This window comes from Ascidiella aspersa, chromosome 7, assembly GCF_963924565.1.
Source record: "Ascidiella aspersa chromosome 7, kaAscAspe10.2, whole genome shotgun sequence".
Lineage (NCBI taxonomy): Eukaryota > Metazoa > Chordata > Ascidiacea > Phlebobranchia > Ascidiidae > Ascidiella > Ascidiella aspersa.
In genome coordinates, this window is record NC_139453.1 from 5,017,548 (window position 1) to 5,039,116 (window position 21,569).

Genomic DNA, 21,569 nt, shown 5'->3' on the forward strand with positions numbered 1-21,569 from the left:
ACCAACAAACAAAATCAAAGAAAACTTAGCATTACAAAGAACAAACTTGAAGTAAGTTCTTACGTAACAAAATAATACCCTTATAAAAAATTATCCTCCAACTGCCAATGTTTTTACATTTTAGTGATGTGGGTGGTGGAATTAGAAGCAGAAGAAATAAGGGAGCTGTTTGTTACAAAGAGCCAAGCCTAACCAAGTAAGTAACACTGATTTCGGAGCATAATACCTGGAAGTTGTAGTAGACTATCAAATCCCATGCAGAAGTAGGTAGCATTTTAAACATTTCCAATAATTCTACTATGTTAAAAATCAATAAAGAATCTACTTCTGAATGTTAAAATACTACCTACTTCTGTATGGGCTTAAATACTGATTTGCTCAACCAACATTTCCACCAACAAGTCTGAGTTGAAAATGCCAATTTGCCTTATTTATATGAAAACAAGTTAAATAAGTTTTCTAGACCACAGCTTTTTTAACTACAAACTAAACAGGTTTTCTATTCATTTTAATAGCCTTAATGAATGCCAATAAGCTAGTAAATAGTGCAGTGTTTCTCAACCGTGGCACCCAAGTTGTTAAATATGTCTTTGAACTGTTTTTGATTTTATGATTTCACAGGAAATTACGTCGAGAGTCTCGGTAAGGAAGGAGGAACAAACAAAATTGATGCAAAAAAAAATTGTGTGTGCTTTAAACCTGATTATATATTATAGTTGGCTTTTAGTCGTTTTACTAAAGTGCGTATAATGATTTGATGTTGTTTTATCAATTTTAAAAAAAGCATAAAGCTATTAATTTTTAAAAGCATAATGAACTGCCTTACAAAGAATCTTTTGATTATCATAAATGTAGGCAAAACAATCAAATGTATGAATGATGTGCAAGCATTTCTTAAGCGTTGAAAACTAATGTATTTGTGACTATTTTTATTTCCTGTCAATGAGCACCACTCAGATAGTATACTTGATTTGACTAGGTTGGTTTACATTGTTAAAAATAAATTAATATATTTTATTGTTTTTGATTTTTTAAATTGGGGTGATTTCAGAAAACAGACAAATATAAATCTTATTAGATTTAAAATTCACAGTAGTTAACAATAACCAAGATTTAAATATCAGATTAAGCCTCACAAAATATTCAACATATTACAAACACAATTACCCTGATGAGCTTCTTTTTTATCACATTAATACATAAGCAAAGAGTAAAAAAGTTTCTGCAATATTATTTTTTATCACACATTATATTTTTGAAGTTGAGTGAAAACACTGTTTTCATATATACCAAGGTATTTGGCTTTACATTCTATAAAGCAGTCTACATTAAATTTATACATCATTTTGACACACTTCGTTTACAGGAGGCTGCATACATAAATTAGAAAATTAAACAAAAAAATTTGCACCAGGAACGATAATTAAAGTAAACAACTATTCAGAGTATTCTTTCAGTAACCTTCCAGCAATTACAAGTCTCTGTATTTCACTGGTGCCTTCATAAATTTCAGTAATTCTGGCGTCCCTATAGTGTCTTTCAGCCGGCATATCACTGACATAGCCCATACCTCCGAGAACCTGCATGGCCTGGTGAGCTGAATAGGTGGCAGTTTCAGATGCAAATAGCTTTGCCATCGCAGCTTCTTTAATGTAGTTTTGACCGGCATCTTTAAGCCGTGCAGCTCTCCAGGTCAAAAGACGTGATGCTTCGATTCTGCATGCCATGTCAGACAGTTTGAACTGAATTGCCTGTAATTTACTGATTGGGGCCCCAAAAGCACTTCTGTCTTTTGCATAAGCCATCGCACAATCCAACGACGCTTGAGCAATTCCAAGACCTTGAGCTGCAATTCCGATTCTACCTGCATCCAACGTTGTCATTGCAATTTTAAAACCGAAACCAGGATTGCCAAGAAGATTTTCTTTTGGAATTCTACAATCCTCGAAGATTAAATTGGCAGTGGATGATGCCTTTATACCAAGTTTCTCTTCTTTTTTGCCAAGGCTTAATCCTTCGGTAGGCATTGGAACTATAAAAGCACTGATGCCCTTATGTTTCTGCGATTTATCTGTGGTTGCAAACACGACAGTCGCAGATGCTTCGTAGCTGTTTGTGATCCATGCCTTTGTGCCATTTAACACCCACGAGTCGCCGTCCAACCTTGCAGTGGTTGATGCTGCCCCAGCGTCGGAACCGTTCCCAGGCTCGCTCAACGCAAAACATCCAACCTTTGACCCGTTAGTAAACGGTAGGACATATTTTTCATGTTGCTCGTCATTTCCCCATGCTTTGATTGGACCAAGGTAAAGTGAATTGTGAGCGCTCATGATAACTCCAGCTGAGGCACAACCTCGACTTATTTCCTCCATTGCGACTGCATAAGCAAGATAATCAAGCTCGGCACCCCCATATTTCTCTGGAATGTCAATACCCATGAGTCCCAGTTCGCCCATTTGTTTTACTTGTTCTTTAGGAAACCTCTTTTCCTTGTCAATGATTCTGGCAACTGGCTTTAATTCTTTTTCAGCAAACTCAGCGCAGGTCTGTCGAAGCATCTGGTGAGTGTCAGGCAAATCATAGTTATCTGCCAGCACCGACATCGGCCGAACCAGGTGTTTGGGGGGGATAAAGTTTCTGCATTTTGCCAAACACCGCGAAACATTTACAAAACTATTCATTGCAATTGCTACAAAATATAAGTATTTTTTAAAATGATACCAACTGCAAAAATCAGGTTCAGAGGAATACTTTGTTAAACATGCAATAGTTTGGCGCTGGTCTAGAATCCTACCACTTTGTTTTACACTAAAGAAACGAGTCAGAATTATAATTACAAGAAAAAAATAAATATGGAAGAATAAATATAATAATACGTGACCCAGCCAAACCCATTAAATACAGAAAGTGTGCTCAAAAATCAAGTTGCAATAAATAAATGAATATAGTAACAAAACTTGACCCACACAATTCTAAACTCGCACCCTAACCCAAATAATGTTAGCCATATTAACCTCTGTCTGTGCAAAAATGTGGTTGAATTCTAAACCAGCTACCAAAGTTCCAACAAGGCTGTGGCAGTACTATAATCGGCGCTAGTCTAGAATCCTACCACAGGTGTAGCGTATTTTTGTTGTCATTTTGTCCACTGCGAATTCTAACTTTAATTATTAATTTGCGCCTTACTTTAGATTAGGGTTTAGGGATTTGGGGTTTTGCATTTCGAAATATATAAAAAAAATACGCTAGAACAGGGTAACACTAATTTACGGAATGATGAATGGTCGGAATTTTCAGAACGCTCACTAATTTACGGAATTGTCGGAATGGAATGAATAGGGCCGAAACTAATTTGATGAATGGTCGGCACGGAATGAACTGTCGGAATAGAATGAATGACGCTGTAGGAGCAGAATGAACTGTCAGAATGAAATGAACGAAGCTGTAGGAACAGAATGAACTGTCGTAATAGAATGAACTGACGGTATGGAATGAACGAAGCTGTAGGAACAGAATGAACTGTCGGAATAGAATGAACTGTCGGAATGAGATGAACGAAGCTTTCCGACAGTTCATTCTGTTCATACAGCTTCGTTCATTTCATTCCGAAAGGTTATTCCTAACCACAACCCTAACCCTAACAGCTTCGTTCATCTCATTCCGACAGTTCATTCTGTTCCTACAACTTCGTTGATTTCATTCCGACAGTTAATTCCGTTCCGACCATTCATCAAATTAGTTTGGGCCCATTCCGTAAAATTAGTGAGCGTTCCGACTATTCATCATTCCGTAAATTAGGATAACCCCTACCACATTATTAAAACAAAGAACAATATTTGAGTTAGGGTGTCGGTTAGTGTTTGGGTAAGGGTGGGTCAAGTATTAAAATATTCATTATTTAATAATATTACTTGACCCACCCTAACCCAAACGCTAACAAATAATTTGCATTGTGGTAGGATTCTAGACCAGCGCCCTAATCCAGGGTTCAAGCATATTTACAAAAAAAAATGTCTTGTTCTTTTATTTTAACATTGTCTTTCAATTCTAGGTAAAACATTTGCCTTTCGAAAAGTTGTTTTCTTACTGTGGATGCCAATCAAGCAGGGATTTAAAGAAGTTATATAAGCACGAATGCAGGATTAGGAATTAGGTCATTAACGACTGTTGCTGAAATTTGCACAGCTGTACCATTCTCACAGAAAACAATCTTTGAAAAAGACATTTAAATTTCATTTTGAAAATTGTGTCTTAGTTGCTTTAACTAATAAAATATTTATTTTAACTAAATTTAGGTTATTGATTATATAATTACTTAGATACAAAATAATAAAAAAATTGCTGCATCTTGAATCGTGTCGCGTTGTGTTATGAAATATTTTATGTCGCCGAGATAAAAACAGAAACCATTTTGGGAAGGTTTAATAGTTTTAAAATTGTAACATTATTTTTTTCGAAGTTTCAGGGGAGTTTATTGTACAGAATCTGAGATACGGAATCTTCTAAATCTAAAATATATCGTAAAAAGGTCAAGGTTTATTTTCTTAACATAAGAAAAAGAAACAATACAATTCTTTATGGGGAAATTCCCAGTGTCGCTACACACATGTTTTTCTGTTTGTAACCAACGTTTATAACTAATATTTATATTATTAAATTCGCCTGTATTCAATATAAAAATTTCGTAGTTGCACATATTAACAGTTGAAAAAACACAACCATAATCTGTATGCAAAAACACAATGAAGAATGTCTTAACGCCAAACAATGTTTATGAAATCAGAACTAAGTTACTTTGTCTTTCAGGTTTGTTTAACACTAGTTTTTACAAAATACACTAGAAAATGTCACTGTTCTCCATTCAAAGGTATGTAAATGTGAAAGAAGTTTTTTATGACGAGTTTTACTATTTCAAATTAGTTCTTGGTTGTATTATTTTTTGCTTTTTAAATTGGATTATAAACTTTAATTTGAAGTTATAACTATTACTGTGTCCTATCCCTAAAGTGAGCAATTAAGCAGTTAACTACAATTCATTTTTCCTTTCTACAATCACAATGCCATCCTGAATAATTTGGCGCTCTTTCACTATTGTACGTAAAAATTGATAAAAAAAATGTTCTTCAAATGCTGCATACCACAACACATATTGTTTGGGTTAGGGTACGGGTTAGCGTTTGGTTGAGGGTGGGTCAAGTTATTATTAATAATAAACATAATATTACTTGACCCACCCTCACCCAAACGCTAACCCGCACCCTAACCCAAACAATATGCGTTGTGGTATGCGGTATTATTATTTTTTTTTGCATAACTTTTCACGTACAATAGTAAAAGAGCGCCAATAATTTTACCTAGTAAAATTGTATAACTGGGTAATTAAATCCAAATTGGTATATACTTATCAACTTAGCTTAAGTAACATGACTATTGACTAATGATTATGGCATACCAATATATTTTGGGTATGTTCGAAATGGCTAATCAGGATGATAGTGCAAGCAAGGCCAGACTAGAAAAACAACTTGCCTGTGGAGAGGTGTGAACTCACAACCTCAGACGTAGCTCTACAAAAAGTATGTTGCCCGCTACATCCTGTATGTAATCAATTTTATGTCAGGGGAGCAACCACATGTATCAAGCAACTAAGCTATAGAAGCCGCATGAGCAGGGTTTTTTTTAAGGTTTGGTTTGAGTGACCGCTAATTAGTTTTAAGAGACCTCAAGGGTTTCATTTAAATACCAAAAAGTTGCAAGTCCAAAATTTGGGAAACCGCTGGAGAAATTTGGTGGACCGTTTCGGCCCCCCAAAATACCTTAAAAAAACACTGTACATGTATGTGATTCATTCTACTAAGTAGTACTGCCCAACGATTCTGGCCTTGCTTGCACAACAATTCTGATTAAGCCAACTGATTTCAGTCATAACCTTTCCCAAGGTACCTGGTGTACATGTTAAATTGTGTATGAACTATGTTAGTAAGTGTTAGTTTAAAAAATAGTGTTACACGCAAATTGTTTTTTAAACTTTTCATGATTAGATATACCGGGGAAGAAAATGATGGACTGACCGAGAAGAAATTGGAAAGTCAACACAGAAAAACACTTAAAGCTATCCGGAAAAAGGCAAAGCTAAAGAAACGCGAACAGGATGAGCAAAATAAAATTGCAGAAGAAGATTCAACAAATATTATGGAAACATCAGGACCCGACGATAGCAGTAAAGACGTAGATAACGACCCTCAAGTAACTGTCACAGAGGGGGCCGATCCCCATAAAGAGGATTCTGATAGTGAACCTGTGATAGAGGAACCACAAGAAGAAACAAAAACTGTTGAAATAACAAAGGGAATCCAACAAATCGGAAGTTTTACAGTTCTTGGCGAACACGAGTGGGAAAAGACAGAGAAGGTTTAGAGCTTATCTTTAAAAAGCTTTTATATTTGTTTTTATATTATAGAAGTGTATATAAATATACATGCAGTTTTTTAATTTATGTAAGGTGATTTAATTAGTTTTACATTGCCCTAAAGTAAATTGCCCAAATAGGTAATCAGCACTTTTTAGCAATTTTAAAACTTAAATAGTTTTATTTTATCATTTCAAAATGGGGTTACATGGGTTTGTTCGATTGTAGGCTTTTCTTTATTGTTGGAAATTTAACTTAACAATGTCAACATAGCCGTCACTTTCTGCCATTTATAGGTAACCAGAAGACTTCCAGATTGGTTGCTTCACCCGAAAATAATCGAAGATGTCACACACGCTGAAAAAAAATCTTTGGAGGATTACAAATGGATCAATCCGAAACTTCTCACCAACCTGAAGGAAATGGGAGTGGAGACTCTTTTTCCAGGTTTCTGACATTTTTTTGTTTTACTCGACAGATTCGTCTGATAGTATACCCAGGTTGGAAAGTAAGGCATGCGCTTTTCAGTATAGTACTTCATTTACAGCCGTGCTAATTTTACAAATAACGTTATTACAGCTGCATGATTTTAAACTGCAAAATCGTCTCCCCCGACAAAATCCGTTTTCAATCTGGTAATATACTTATTTTATAAGCATATACAAAAACTTCACTGAAGGTAATAAGTCAGTTTGTAAATATTTAACCAGTTTAAGTCAGACTCTTATTTAAGTCCTATTTAAGAAATGACAAGTAAAGCTTATTGAAGGCCAAATTTATTTGTGTAAAAAGTTTAAACTGTTAGAAATAGTTAAACTAGTTTCTTTCCGACCAAAATTTTTCTCCAAGCAAACCTTTTAAACTTTAAATCAATGATATAACAATTATAACATGTTATATCAAAATAAAGTTATTATCCACAAGTCTAAATCCAGTTAAAGGAATGTCTGTGAGAAACAAGGCAGAAACTTTTGCATGTCAATTGTCATATCACTTTATTAAGAAGCATTTAATTGCCATTGGCTGTCTTTACAAACTTTAATGTTTTTTTTGTACAGTCCAAGAAGCTGTTATACCAGCCATTCTCAGAGACACCGTTTTCGGCTGTGGTCCCTGTGTCTATCCGCCAAACGATTTATGTGTAAGTGCTCCAACTGGAAGCGGAAAGACGCTTGCTTTTGCTTTGCCCATTGTTCAGGTAAATATATTTTTTATGTGTTCTTGAAAACCTTTTGGGTTCTAATTTCAGATGTATTGTTCAGAAACTGCTTAAATATGATTTATCTATATTTTGATTTGCCTAATTATAAATGCATTTTTAGGATTTTAATGTTTTAGATTTCTTATTATAAAACAATTAACCTATTTACAATGATCACCAGTCTCAAATGAAGCTGAATAAAAACATAGCATTCTATAAAAGTCTCTAGATTTTTCCTGCTTAAAACAAATTTAGATTTAGCTGATTTGTGATTTAATTACCAAGCCGATTAGGTCTTTTTAGGAGTTTACAGTTTTCTGATTTTCTTTCAAAATATATACAATAAAAATTAGTCTCAAATAAAGAAACAAATGATTGCTTCAGGCTCTGATAGACCGAGTTATGCCGGTTACACGAGCGTTGGTCGTTCTGCCAACCAAGGAACTTGCAGCTCAAATCCACGGCTGCTTCACTGCCCTCTGTAAGAAAACCCACCTTCACTGTGCCTTACTTACAGGACAAAAGGGAAGCATTAAACCCGAGCAAAAAGTGCTGCTTAAATATGAGTAAGATTTTGTTTTTAAATCTTCGTCATCATCAAACTGTTATTTTAAGTTTGGTAATGAAAACTTTAGGTAAATCAATAGCAAACCATTTTTTTGTTTTGTTAGGTAAAAATGGAATTTACTGTTGCTGCCAGGCATTGTGTCAATTCTAAAAATAGTTCTTCAAAAAAATATTTTTTTAATAATGATTGCCCTGATGAAGATTCCCTGTATAGGTTATCGAAACATTGGTACACTTAATAACAAAAATATTTGCGGAAGAACAATTTTACTAAATTAATACCATTATTTGTAACACCATATTGTTTATAGCGCTACAGAAACATTAGAGCATTTTTTTACAGGCTACTTATTACAAATATAACTGTGTATAGGATTACTGGTCACAATTTGTGTAAAAATGGTACATGAAAAATTGTGTAACTTTTCAGTAAGATCAATTTTGTTACTTTGATGTATACTTTATATCGCTTTTATGTTCAAAATTGCTTGGAAATAATTCATAATAATTCATGTCATTGTTCTATTTAGACCCACTGGAAAGGTATCGTCAGCTGATATTGTGATTGCCACCCCTGGAAGATTAATCGACCACCTCAATGAAACTGAAGACTTTTCACTTGAATATTTAAGGTAGCACTTATTTCAGTTTCAAGCAATAAATATTTACTATTAGAGATTTACTCATGTTTTTTTTTATTCGTTTCTAATAAATAACATTCCGAAAAATAGACAAGTATAAAAAGCTACAGAATAAATAGGGTGGAAAAAACTCTCTTCTTTCAATCTTTATATGCTGAGCTGACCTAAAGAAAAATCCCAAGGTTGCAAAACAAATTGTTATTATCATTCAAAGCATCCTTTGAAGTTTTTAATTTTTATTTGATATTTTATTATCCTAATGGACAGGTTTTATTCAAAATACTGCGTTTATAATCTGTAAAAATCACCAGGATCAAGGATGGCTTTTTGATTGTTTTACAGGTTTCTTGTGATAGATGAAGCAGATAGAATGGTGGAGCAGGTTAAACAGCAGTGGCTCACATTGGTGGAAGAAAATGTTTACAAACACCCAACAAGGAAAAGATTGGTTCTCAGTATACGCGGGTGAGAAGAGATTTTTTCAATTGATTTTACAAATTTACAAAAAGTTACTGTAAATACGAAAAGTTATCAGATTGATGTGCTTTGGTGTTTTTCGTTTTCAAAACATTAAATTAAGTTTAAAATTTTGTTACTTTTCATGAAGCAACAAAGTATTTAAAGAAGAAAATAAGTACTTGATAAATGTAAGTTGTTTAAGCAGCCTTAAAACAAGCAGATGTCTTGTTTATCTTGCCAATTTATTCATTGAAAATGTTTATTCCTGTGTTTTGCAGCATGAGAACTTCCAACAACATTCCAGTAAGTTATGTTTAAATTGTGAAAGTTTGTATGTAATTCCACAATATGTTTTACAAAATTTGTGTTTTTTCTGCATTTACTTGACGACCATAGAGTTTTTATCAAACGTTTTTTTTGTTTTGTTTTGTTTTACTTTATTAAAAAAGGTTTTCAACTAAGCTGATTATTGATATTGCTAAACTATTTTAACCCAATTTTCTTTTGCAGCTTCAAAAGTTACTTTTTTCCGCCACATTAAGTGCTGACCCAGAAAAATTGGAACAGCTAAACCTGTTTGAACCCCGTTTGTTCACCGCGAAAACAAAAACGTCATCTCATCAATCTGACGAAATGGTTGAAAGGGGCTTCATTGGAAAGTACACAACGCCAGTTGGATTAACTGTGAGCAAAATTTAACTGAAAATTGATTTTTTTTACCCCAATATATTTGTTCATTACAAAAATGATATCTATTAGTTTAAATTAAATTAGAGTTTTTAATTTATTAATGTGGAATATTGTAATTAAAGTGATTTTCTGCTTTGAGAAATTATTTATCTAAAAACATTTATCAAACACTAATTTGTAATAAATTGTAAAACTTTTTTACCCACACTGGTCAGCATTACCATTAAATGGGCATCATGTATATGTGTAGAATTGATAATTGCAACAGTACACAATGCAACTAGAATACTTTAATATAAAACATTAATTTGAATAAGGTATATTAACCACAATTGTTATGCCTAGGAGCACATGATTGTATGCACAGCAGGCGAGAAACCTCTTGTTGTTTTGCATCTTTCACTTTCATTAAACAGAGTGCTGTGTTTTACCGGCTCAATTGAAACTGCTAAACGACTGACAGTGCTTATACAACTTTACGTCAAAACAGCAGGTACTATTGCAATATTATCGTTCTAAATGTTATTTAAAATGCATATAATGCCTGGTGAACTGTTGCACGATTTATAAACAAAACAAAAAATTATATTTTGATTTATTTTTGTATGTATGGATAATTATTATAGTGCATTTATTTCGAAAAACGTCACCGCTAAAAATAGGAGAAGAATGTAATTAAGTAAAACTAATGGTGGGGTATAAAATATCTTATATAGAAAAAATACTAATTTTTTCAGTTTAATTTTTAAATTCTGATAAATCGACTATTATGATAAAAACAAAATGCGTTTTGTCGAATTCCGTTTGATTATAAATTAACTAATTTTTTTGGTTAAGGTGAACCTAAGGGTTTCACGTGTGCGGAATTTTCTTCCCATTTGACACCAGCAAAAAGACAAAAGGTGTTGAAAGACTTCAAAAATGGAAAAGTGAACATGTAAGTCAGTCATCAAATTATTTCCAAAGACTCTAAGTTCCTGACAAAAGCTCATTTCTCATGCAGACTAGTCTGTTCTGATTCTATGGCAAGAGGAATGGATATCAAGGGAGTGTCGCATGTAATATTATACGATGCCCCGCCTCTGATTAAAACCTACATTCACCGCATTGGAAGAACAGCTAGGGCAGGGGAGAAAGGCTCATCGTACACTTTGCTGCGCGGAAATGAGGTCACTTACAACTAAAAAACAACTTTTCAGTAGATATGACTTGCCATAACGATCGTTTCTTAGCTAGCAGTGACTTATTGTTTTCCAACTTCTTTGGAAACTTTAAGCTTTGAATAAAAAATAAGAATTTGTTTTGACATGTGTTCACAATATAAAACCCACGCATTTACAATTTAAAACTTGCCTGAAGTGTTTTAATATAGGTTTATCCAAAGTTTGGCAAAATTCAATAAAATTGTTAAATAAAATTACAAATAACTTGAAAAAAAAAACAAGTGCTAATTATAACTACCAATATTTATATTATCGTGTTTTTTTTAGTTGGTCCCACTCCCAGCAAATAAGTTTGCAAAACATTTTGCTGTAATGTACCGGTATCTTAATAAAGCAAACATTTTTACAGGTGTTTCATTTCAAGAAAATGCTTAAAGAATCTGGAAAGCATGGAATTGTTCGAACACGAATTACACCGAAAGACCTTGAACTTTTAACACCTACTTATGAAACGATTTTACCCCTTGTTGCCGACGAAATAAGAAATAAACATTATTAACATTTCGTTGTAGCCTACTGATATGTGTTGAGAGTAAAGGACAACAAGCAAATTTAACACAATTACATGAAACATGTTTAAGTCATACATGTATGACCCTTGTACTTGCTATGGCGCTATTACTTTGCACCATTGACTTTCAAGGTCCAAAGGTGTTCGATATACTTCCCGTGTCATCTTGCGTGATTACCAGTGTTGCAGACAAGTCATTTGACAAATAATTTAAGTCAAAGTCGTTTGCAAAATAACAAGACAAATCATTAATAGAGCAAATCAAAGTCAAGTTACTGATATAAAACTATCAAAATTGGCAAACTCGTCCGATTATTATCAGTAATCGCCTAACTCAGCTAACAAAAACGCAACAATTAGCAAACACGTAATTGTTTTACGTTCAAAATTTAGATAAATAAGGAATTTTTAAATGTTAAATGAAAACACTTAATTTCAACCCGCATTTGACTCACCGAGTAAAGTCCAGTCATTTTACCCAAAATACTTAATTCAATTGAAAAAAGGTGACTTAAGTGCATTTAAGTAAAGCTATTGCATTCATTAATTCAAGCTATTTGGCGTTATTACAACACTGGTAATTAGGCTCAATTTCAAACTAAGCTCAACATGGAAGTGCAAGTATTTCAAATCCCATCAACCGGTAATTAAAGCATAGTCCGAATGTAAATTAGTAGTCTTAGTGATAGGTGAAAAACTCCCGGTAAGATATAGCAGCTGTATAGCTCAATGTTTCCCTTTTAACGGGGTCAAATAATAGCGTGAGTCCACACTTAGTGGGTTGCTTGTTTAGCGAACCTATAGGCCGAAGTGTAGACTCCAGCAAGCGCTGTGGGTTACGCAATTCGAAGGGAAAAAGGCTCCCTTATTCATAAACTGGGCTTACACGTGGTCGAGTTAGTCGGTATGTAAACAGCCGGGTGCTACACACCCTCTCGTAGTAAAATCCTAGTAAGTTGTTGCCTTGGTACTTCAAATAAGAATTACAGGCTACTACGGTAGCGCTGGATAAAAAGCTGTAATTATGGCGCTGCTCTAGAATCCTACTTATTTTTTTAACTATAACGAAACGAGTTGCCAAAAATTACATTCTAAGGAAGAAATCATTAAGGGAGAATCACCCCAACTCAAATAATGTTAGCAATATAAACCCCCGGACGAAGAAGTGGCAGGATTCTAGACCAGCGCCAAATCAACTAGTATGACATAAATTTGACAGTAAAGCTGTATTCACTTACAGTGTGTTTTACTTCAAAAACAAGTGTAAACGTTTTACCTTTGATGCAATTCGACGTGCCATCAATCATAATGTCAATGAATCATTTTTTGTCGTGTCTAGCAGGTCATTTATTTCGTTTATCACATTTCCGGTTAAGACGTTTGTCATGTAACGAGTTTTTGCGTGTTTAGCGTCAAAACATTGCTGTTATAAAACTACTGATTCAGCAAAAGTTTTGCATGTTGTCTACCTGAAATTTGAGCTTACCTAAAATCTATTTTGCTTGTTTAAGTTTTTTAGTTTTTGTGGAAACATGAAGTATATTTTAGTGTCTGGTGGGGTCATCAGTGGCATTGGAAAAGGTTAGTAACTTTTTTGATGATGATAATGTTTAAATTTGTTCTTAAAATTTTTGTTAAATATTTGTTAAATATATTCTTAATTTTTAAATTTTTCACCCAAATGGTAAAACAATATGGCCATAAAATCACAGCTATAATAATTTAGAAATATATAAAGTTGGATTAAAAAATTCACCCACCCTTTATTTTGGTTCACGCACAAAAATTCCATTTACTCAAAGAAAAAACATTGACCAGTTTAAGAAACAAAGATATATTTATAAGTGCCATTACTAGTATAAATTATTGAAAATCATAACAGCTCATAATTCATACTTAAATAGTATTGACAGTTGTGTTTAAAAGCCATTGTAAACAAAATGTTTTTTTCTAAACATAAATTATTACTTTATTTCTATTTCAGGTGTAATTTCCAGCAGTGTTGGAACAATCTTAAAGTCGTGTGGATTTCGCGTCACCGCAATAAAAATAGACCCATATCTTAATATAGATGCCGGCACCTTTTCACCTTATGAACATGGTAAGCGGACAAAATGCAGTGTCATAGGTTTGTTGTTTGCTCAAAGATTGTGACACGTTAAGCTAACATAAAATGTTTGTTCACTTGAGGTGAAAAAGTTATACACTATGACAAGTGTCTGTAAGTTTTCTTAACAAGCCAAACCTGCACCCGAAAAATCTAATTTGCACCCTCCATTTTCCCATACACTAGCGGGGTATTTTTTGACCTATTGGCTACTCTGTAACCCAAATTTTTTTTGCGTGACACTTGACATACTTGCCAGACTGTTAACCAGTATCAGGAGCAAACCACATGTTACGTACATATTCTTGTTACCTATTAGAAGGTGTTTATTACTATTTTTCTGCATAGCACATATTCTATTCTCTACATTTTTTTAGCTAAAATCCAAAATGTTTATTGTAGTCTTTGGAGCATAATGGTTGGAGGTTGTAGTAAGACGTAATAAGAATATCAAAGCCCATACAGAAGTGATATTGAAAATCAATAAAGAGTTATTTGAAACGTCCAAAATAATACCTACTTTTGTATGGGCTTTGATATTCTTATTACGTTTTATTGTGGTCCTTTTTTATGTTTAACTCCTGTATAATGTTTGGTTTGTTTCACATTTCATTTAAAATTACATCAAACTTTTTAGGTGAAGTTTTCGTTCTCGACGATGGCGGAGAAGTAGATTTAGATCTTGGAAATTATGAAAGATTTCTGAATGTTAAGCTGCACAAAGACAACAATATCACAACAGGTAGAAAATTTTGCTAAAAAAATATGTTTTTTGTTAAAAATATTATGGATACTATTCCAGTAACAAAAATATTATTTGACTATGATATTAAAAATCTGAACTAAAATAAATTTAAATTTTTTTATTATTTCAGGAAAAATCTATCAACATGTTATCAGCAAGGAGCGCAAAGGAGATTATCTTGGAAAAACTGTGCAAGGTATTTTTATTAAAAAATCGACACGAACTGGTGAATGACTACAATTTACAAACCAAAAAAGTAAACTTTACATTCTAGGTATTATTGGAATTCACTTATAAAGCTTTTTAGCATTTAATTTTTTTATAGTAATCAGTTTTGTTTGTGTAATCTGTATTTATAGACATAGTTACCTATTGTAGTGTTTTGTAACATGTATATGCATTTATGTAAAATATTGGCAATGTCACAAGTATACACATTGTATTAATTTGTGTTGCTCAAAACAGTTCATTTTATATAATCAATTTTATACAAATTAATTTTTTTTTTAATTTTCAGTTGTGCCGCATGTCACTGATGCTATAATGGAATGGGTTGAAAGAGTATCGAAGATTCCGGTGAATGGCGACCAGGAATCTCCGGAAGTTTGTATTATCGAGGTAAGTATAAAGAGACACTCAAAGAATATAACTGACAAAAGTAAAGTTTTTCAAAGAAAATTTTAATCCTGTGGTTCCTGTTTTGGTTTTTCTTTTTGTGGTGTTTTTATTGTTATTAATGTTTTTGTAGCTCGGTGGTACAGTGGGAGACATCGAAGGAATGCCTTTTGTTGAGGCCTTCAGGCAGTTTCAGTTCCGTGTAAAAAGTGAGAATTTCTGCAACATTCACGTCAGCTTAGTTCCGCAGGTGATAATGATAGCTTATTGTACTGTTTTTTTCAAATCCTATTACGTTATGTTTGAAAATCACGCACTTGCCAACAAGTTGAAAATCTAAATTAATTTGCTAGTTAAGAAATTGCTTAACTTGCTAAAAAACAGATAGGACAAAAACTACCCATACAGAAAATTTAAATTACTGTAGACTTGTAGTTAAAATATTATGATTTGTTTTGAGTTGCTGTTTCTGTCTTGATGCCAGTCTTATGATGTTTTTTTTAACAAATCATATGTTTGCAAACAAGTTGAAAGAAATACATTTGCTAGTTAGCAATCAAGCACTAAAAATGGAAAAAAAATAAAAGTTCAATTCCACACAGTTTTTGTTTTACAAATAAAATTTAATCTACATACAAACTGGTTTCCTTCGAAATTAAGGTAATCTAAATCAAGTTTTCCAATTTTTACAGCCGAGTGCAACAGGAGAGCAAAAAACGAAACCCACACAGCACAGCGTTCGGGCTCTGAGGGGTTTGGGACTTTCCCCAGATCTTATAGTATGCAGGAGCCGGTCTGGAATCGATTTGTCAATCAAAGAAAAAATTTCAAACTTCTGTCATGTTGCCCCCGAGCAGGTTGGATCAAAGTTGAACTATTTTTTAACTATACATACCCGGATAAAATTAAATTTGTAGTGCTCACTAAAGAGTTAAGTCATTTCTATGAACATTTATAAAACTTGTGAGCCAATTTCTGTTTAATGTGAAAATATAGTTGATTTAAACAAATGACTTTATCTGCAAATTTGTATCTGCATTCAGTGCTTGCTCTATTTCTATTTCTATATATATTAATTTTCCATCTTAAACTATAATATCTAAATTGTATGTTTATCTGCTTATATTTTATTTTTATTTATTTTTAAATATTTTTTTGCAATTTTTTGACTTGATTTTCGTCATTTCTAGGTCATAAATGTCCACGATCTTTCGTCAATTTACCATGTTCCGTCCGTACTTGAACAACAAAATATTTCATCGTATTTGAAGAAACGACTGCGACTACCAACTTATGAAACTAAGTTTCTCCTCACAAAATGGAAAAACCTTGCTGACAAGTAGGTCAAATTTAGCATTTGAAAAACATTTTTTCTGACTTTGGAGCATAATCATTGAAGGTTGTAATAATATCAAAGCCCATACATAAGTAGGTAGCATTTTGAATGTTTCAAATATCTCTTTATATTCATTTATAACATTAATATGTCCTGAAAATAATTTTAATTTTATCCTGACAAGTTTCGATTTTTTTTTTAATTTTTAACCTAATTTAATTTGTTTTTTCAGGTACGATCGAATCCACAACAAATGCACAATTGCTTTGGTGGGAAAATATACAAAACTTGAAGATTCCTACGCTTCGGTGATCAAAGCGTTACGTCACGCCTCATTGGCTGTAAACCGAAAACTCGATTTGGTGGTAAGAGAAAAAAAAATATTACATGAAATGATACTTTGAACATAAATGCGTCTGTAATTTACTAAAAGCCCAAGACATCAACTTGCTAGATCAGTTACTGTTCTGAAATACATTTGGTAAAAAATATCACAATGGGTGCACATGCATCTTATTAAGCTGGATCTCTTACAAAAACCTTTAAAATCAGTTGATATATCAGAAAACACTTATCAGGTGGTTTACTGACTTTTTTTTTTTTTCGGCAGATTATCGAGGCTGCTAATTTGGAGGATGAAACTTCAAAAGAGAATCCAGCCGCGTACCATGACGCCTGGAAAAGATTGTGTTTGGCAGAGTAAGAATTGTTACTGCTTGTTGCAAATTTTCTGAACTTTATATTACTGATCTTGTCTATAGTATAGTAGGTCTGTACAACCATGGTATAAATGGCTAACTATCTTGGAAGTAAATATAGACCATATCTAATTAATAGTTTTTTAAACTCAATTTTCTCTAATAAAAAACACATATTCTTTACCTAATTTTAAAAAGAGACTATTTTTGCATTAACTGAAAAAAAAATAGTAATTTTCAATCCGTTTATTTATTTATTTTTGCTAAATCATAAAAGCTGCCTTGAAAGATAAATATAGCTCTTGTTTTGGGACCTAATGCGAAATATTTGGTGAAAATCACAAATACACAATTCCTAAATAAATACAACTTTCACGAAGTATGTTTTGTTTATCGTAATGACTAGTCCTCAATTTATTAATCGATTTCCCACTTTATGTTTGCAGCGGTGTGCTGGTACCAGGTGGTTTCGGATGTCGAGGTGTGGAGGGCAAAATAGCGGCCGTTAACTGGGCGCGAGTTCACAAGAAACCTTACCTGGGGATTTGCCTCGGTCTGCAAGTGGCTACCATTGAGTTCGCAAGAAATGTACTCAACATGAACGGTAGGTTAAGGTGGAACCATCACAATACTTGCAGTACACCGATAGTAAAGTAAACCAGGATAGAAAAACAACTAGCTTGTGGTAAGGTGCGAACTCACGACCTCCGGCCATACCGGGACTGTCGCTCTACCAACTGAGCTACGCAGGTTTAGAGGGGAGCAAGTCAAGAAACAACCATAGCACCGTTGCCCGCTGCATCCTGTTCATAAAACTAGCCTGCAGTGAGATTCGAACTCACGACCTCGGCCATACCGTGAACGTCGCTCTACCAACTGAGCTACACAGGCTCAGAGGAGAGCGAGTCGAGAAACAACATAGCACCATTACCCTGCGCAATCCTGTTACACAGGCTCAAAGGGAAGGGATTCGAGAAAAAACATGCACATTGCACACACATACATGTACAACAAACTAACCTAGCCGTTCTAAAGTCGTATTTTTGGCAACTACTAAATACAACGACTTACGTATCATTTTATAATTCGGTTGGTCTACTAAATCTCCCGATGTAGTAAACATAATGATATTCTCTTAGGTGCGAATTCAACGGAGGTGGACGCCAACACACCCCACCCTGTGGTGATAGACATGCCAGAACACAACCCTGGTAACATGGGCGGCACGATGCGACTTGGCAAGAGACGGACTGTTTTCAAGACGGAGAAATCCTTGCTGCGTAAGTTGCTCGCTGAAACAATTTTTTTAGAAGTCTTAATCGCCAGTTCAATTATAAGCCAAACTTGAATTTTTGTAGTTTTGTGAAGTTTAATAATATGAAGCCAAGATAGAACTTGCTGGTTTGGTTGTAAAATTTATAATATAAAGATGTTACTATGGTTTAAAAAAAGTTATAATATAAAGATGTTACTATGGTTTAAAAAAAGTTATAATATAAAGATGTTACTATGGTTTAAAACATCGGTCGGCAAACTTTTTTCGTCGCGTCCCAAAGAACTCTTTTCAGCTATTGAAAGCCCACTATGTAAAACCACTACTAAAAAATTATGGGATAACGATCTTTAACTTGTAAAAAAAGGACTTTGAATAAAATAAAATACTTGTTTAACGGGAGAGATGTACAGTACATATTTGCTCATTTTATGTTAAATTTTGGAAAAGTCGTTAATTATGAGACCGCGTTCTTTAACTGATTAAAAAGAGGAATTAAGAAAGAGGTATTTGTCTCACAGGAAAGTTGTTCATTTTTGCTTTATCTTGTTCAACTTTTAGAACGTCTGTGATGAAACCGTAATCTTTAACTAACTGAAATTTAACTTTGAATAAAATGAAATGCTTGTTTCTCAGGCAAGCTGTACAACGACATCAAGTATGTTACCGAGCGCCATCGTTTAATTTATGTCATTTTAATAGGAAAGTTGTACAATTTTGCTTTACCCTGTTCAACTATGACGTGGTCTGTGAATAAACAGCGAACTGATTAAAAAAGGACTTAAGGCAGTGTTTCTTTTTAGCGCTCGTACCCTTTTGAGCTTTCATGAAAGTTTCTCGTACCCCCTGTCTACGATGGCCTATGGAAGTAACTAAAATTGTATTAAAATAATTGTAATAAAACGCAGTGTAAGTACGACTTACGTGTTGTAAAAACAGTCTTGTAAGTTCCAACAATATTTACAACACACAAACATTCAGTCAATTTACTAATGTTTTTTTTGTTGCTTTATGTAAATTACCCATTCTTCACGAATATGCCTGAATGGCGCATATATTCACACTGCATGTTGTACCCCTACTTTAGTACTTCGTACCAACAAGGGGTACACGTACCCCTGGTTAAGAACCACTGACTTAAGGGGTATTTGTTGTTTTACAGGCAAGTTGTACAACAACATCGAGTATGTTGACGAGCGGCATCGTCACCGATATGAAGTTAACCCTGCCTTCATCCATCTCTTCGAGGAGAAGGGTTTCAACTTTGTGGGTCATGACGTCGAAGGAATGAGGATGGAAGTCATGGAAATGGAAGGTTGGTGCAAAACCCTCTACACCTGTGTTGTTTTGTCCGACACATCTTAGATATGACTTAGCAATTTAGGATGATAATTTGATAGTCTTGGTAATATCAGTTCGCGCTTGATCAGTAATCTTCTTCGATTTTTTTCATTTTTCTTTAAACAAAATCCCAAAATGCGTATTTTGCAATATCTTGGAATCCTAATGTTTAATTTACCATCATTAGCCTACTAGGCTATATTAGTTGAATCGAGCAAGGCGTTAGGTTGATAGATTTTTGAAATGACAATATATTTTCCCCGATTAAACAACTGTAGTTAATTTTAGTTTAGTTTTTTCAACGAATATTTTGAGTTACAAACTTTAGAGTTTCCAATATTTTTTTGCCATCACAAGAAAAACGAAAAAAACATTTAAGTGTAATTTTTCTAGATCACCCGTTTTTCATGGCCGTCCAATTTCACCCCGAGTTCCTCTCAAGGCCCCTTCACCCCTCACCCCCCTACCTGGGTCTGTTGCTCGCTTGCTGCGGAAAACTAAAAACTTACATCGACAGAGGAAACAGACTTTCACCCAGGTAAAAAAAAATGCTTTTGTAACTGGCTACCCACGAAATATAAGCAGTTTTATATGAGTTATGTTCCTGATGTGGTGGTACTTATGTCCCTTTTTTCCTTTTTACATTTTGTAAATGCCGGACTGGAATTTCTAACCGGGCTGCTATTTCAGTAGCTGTAAAGTAACTATTTTTTGAACGTTTTGTTAGTTTTTGAATATCATTTTTTGTATGGTGCTGCATTTAGCCGAAATTGGGTTTAAATATGTCTCCTTTAAAAAAAATCGTTCTTTTAAAAAATAGTTTATCTTAATTATTGTATGAGCTTTGAGTTAAAAACGTATAGACATTTTTTTAAATCTAAAACTACTTGACATCGTTGAAAACGCGTTTCTTTGGGGTTATTGTATTTGGTCGTCGCATAATCAATTGTTATTTATTCGCAGAGCGGCACTGGGTATTTTTTGTTCATTCTTGTGCGAGTTTTTTATTGGATTTTTATATTTTAGACAAAGGCTTCAGAGTGAGAATGATCCCGACACTTCGGAAAGTGAGATTGAAAGCAATCTTCGCTCGAACCTGGTTATTTCATCGTAAATAAGTCGCAACTTTCTACATTTCTGTCACTATCGCGCAAAACACTGCCAATGTTGTTAAAAGGCCTGATTAAATAAACCCATCACATCAAAATACAGTCCGTTCATATTCCCATATGCATCCTCCCTGTCTGCTTTAAGTGCCACTTGTTCCGTTGGTGGGAGGAATATCAAAGATGTTGTTTTTTGACTTGTGATACTATGTTTTGTGGTTGTTTTTTTACTGGGTTGAGGTATTGTTTCACATTTTTACGTTTCATTTTTGCTGTAAAATAAAATAGCTTCTGGTGTGAATTGTGATATGGTTGCTTTTAAAAGTTAAACCCGCTATAGGAAAGGCACCATCAACTAACTACAGTGGTTCCCAGCTTAGGTGCCACGGTATATGCCAAAGTTGTTTAATTGGCACTTTTTTGGTAAGCTTAGTGTTACAATTGTGCGATTGGGGTTCAATATTAAAAGTTTAATTACTGCGTGTTAAAAGCATGTCAACTTGCTTTAAAGTAGAAATAATTGTCTTGTCGGAACGCATATCATCTTTAGAGGTGCCGGTAGAGGCCTACGTCTAAACAAGCGACCTTACGAAACAAGAGGTTATCGTTCCATGTAGCGCACAAATATGCAACTAAAATCTCAATTA

General features: G+C 33.9%; 3 protein-coding genes across 3 annotated transcripts; 2 read left to right on the forward strand and 1 right to left on the reverse strand.

The window, feature by feature from the left end:
- Positions 1 to 1,030: 1,030 nt before the first annotated feature.
- On the reverse strand, positions 1,031 to 2,711 carry LOC146137373 (short-chain specific acyl-CoA dehydrogenase, mitochondrial-like). The gene has a single exon (XM_083393483.1). The coding sequence runs from the start codon at positions 2,679 to 2,681 to the stop codon at positions 1,437 to 1,439; it is 1,245 nt and encodes a 414-aa protein (XP_083249609.1). The 5' UTR covers positions 2,682 to 2,711; the 3' UTR covers positions 1,031 to 1,436.
- Positions 2,712 to 4,804: 2,093 nt separating this feature from the next.
- On the forward strand, positions 4,805 to 11,689 carry LOC146137374 (ATP-dependent RNA helicase DDX51-like). The gene is made up of 13 exons (XM_083393892.1): positions 4,805 to 4,867; positions 6,042 to 6,411; positions 6,706 to 6,856; positions 7,468 to 7,607; positions 7,995 to 8,176; positions 8,708 to 8,809; positions 9,161 to 9,283; positions 9,556 to 9,580; positions 9,788 to 9,961; positions 10,313 to 10,460; positions 10,805 to 10,904; positions 10,971 to 11,136; positions 11,540 to 11,689. The coding sequence occupies exons 1-13, from the start codon at positions 4,845 to 4,847 to the stop codon at positions 11,687 to 11,689; spliced, it is 1,854 nt and encodes a 617-aa protein (XP_083250018.1). The 5' UTR covers positions 4,805 to 4,844.
- Positions 11,690 to 12,619: 930 nt separating this feature from the next.
- Positions 12,620 to 21,217, forward strand: LOC146137375 (CTP synthase 2-like). Its single transcript, XM_083394323.1, has 15 exons — positions 12,620 to 13,282; positions 13,686 to 13,802; positions 14,446 to 14,550; positions 14,684 to 14,749; positions 15,071 to 15,171; positions 15,302 to 15,418; positions 15,861 to 16,025; positions 16,359 to 16,507; positions 16,737 to 16,869; positions 17,115 to 17,203; positions 17,649 to 17,806; positions 18,342 to 18,482; positions 19,638 to 19,790; positions 20,210 to 20,354; positions 20,843 to 21,217. Exons 1-15 carry the CDS (start codon positions 13,234 to 13,236, stop codon positions 20,928 to 20,930), a joined length of 1,776 nt encoding a protein of 591 aa, XP_083250449.1. The 5' UTR covers positions 12,620 to 13,233; the 3' UTR covers positions 20,931 to 21,217.
- Positions 21,218 to 21,569: the final 352 nt, after the last annotated feature.

Excerpts from the sequence above, each read along its gene's own strand:
- LOC146137375 (XM_083394323.1), top strand. The coding sequence starts at position 13,234 with ATGAAGTATATTTTAGTGTCTGGTGGGGTCATCAGTGGCATTGGAAAA. Across the intron at positions 13,803-14,445 it reads CTTTTCACCTTATGAACATG|GTGAAGTTTTCGTTCTCGAC; the intron begins GTAAGCGGACAA and ends CAAACTTTTTAG. Across the intron at positions 17,204-17,648 it reads AAAAGATTGTGTTTGGCAGA|CGGTGTGCTGGTACCAGGTG; the intron begins GTAAGAATTGTT and ends TTATGTTTGCAG.
- LOC146137373 (XM_083393483.1), bottom strand. The coding sequence starts at position 2,681 with ATGAATAGTTTTGTAAATGTTTCGCGGTGTTTGGCAAAATGCAGAAAC.
- LOC146137374 (XM_083393892.1), top strand. The coding sequence starts at position 4,845 with ATGTCACTGTTCTCCATTCAAAG. Across the intron at positions 9,962-10,312 it reads CAACGCCAGTTGGATTAACT|GAGCACATGATTGTATGCAC; the intron begins GTGAGCAAAATT and ends TGTTATGCCTAG. Across the intron at positions 11,137-11,539 it reads CTTTGCTGCGCGGAAATGAG|GTGTTTCATTTCAAGAAAAT; the intron begins GTCACTTACAAC and ends ACATTTTTACAG.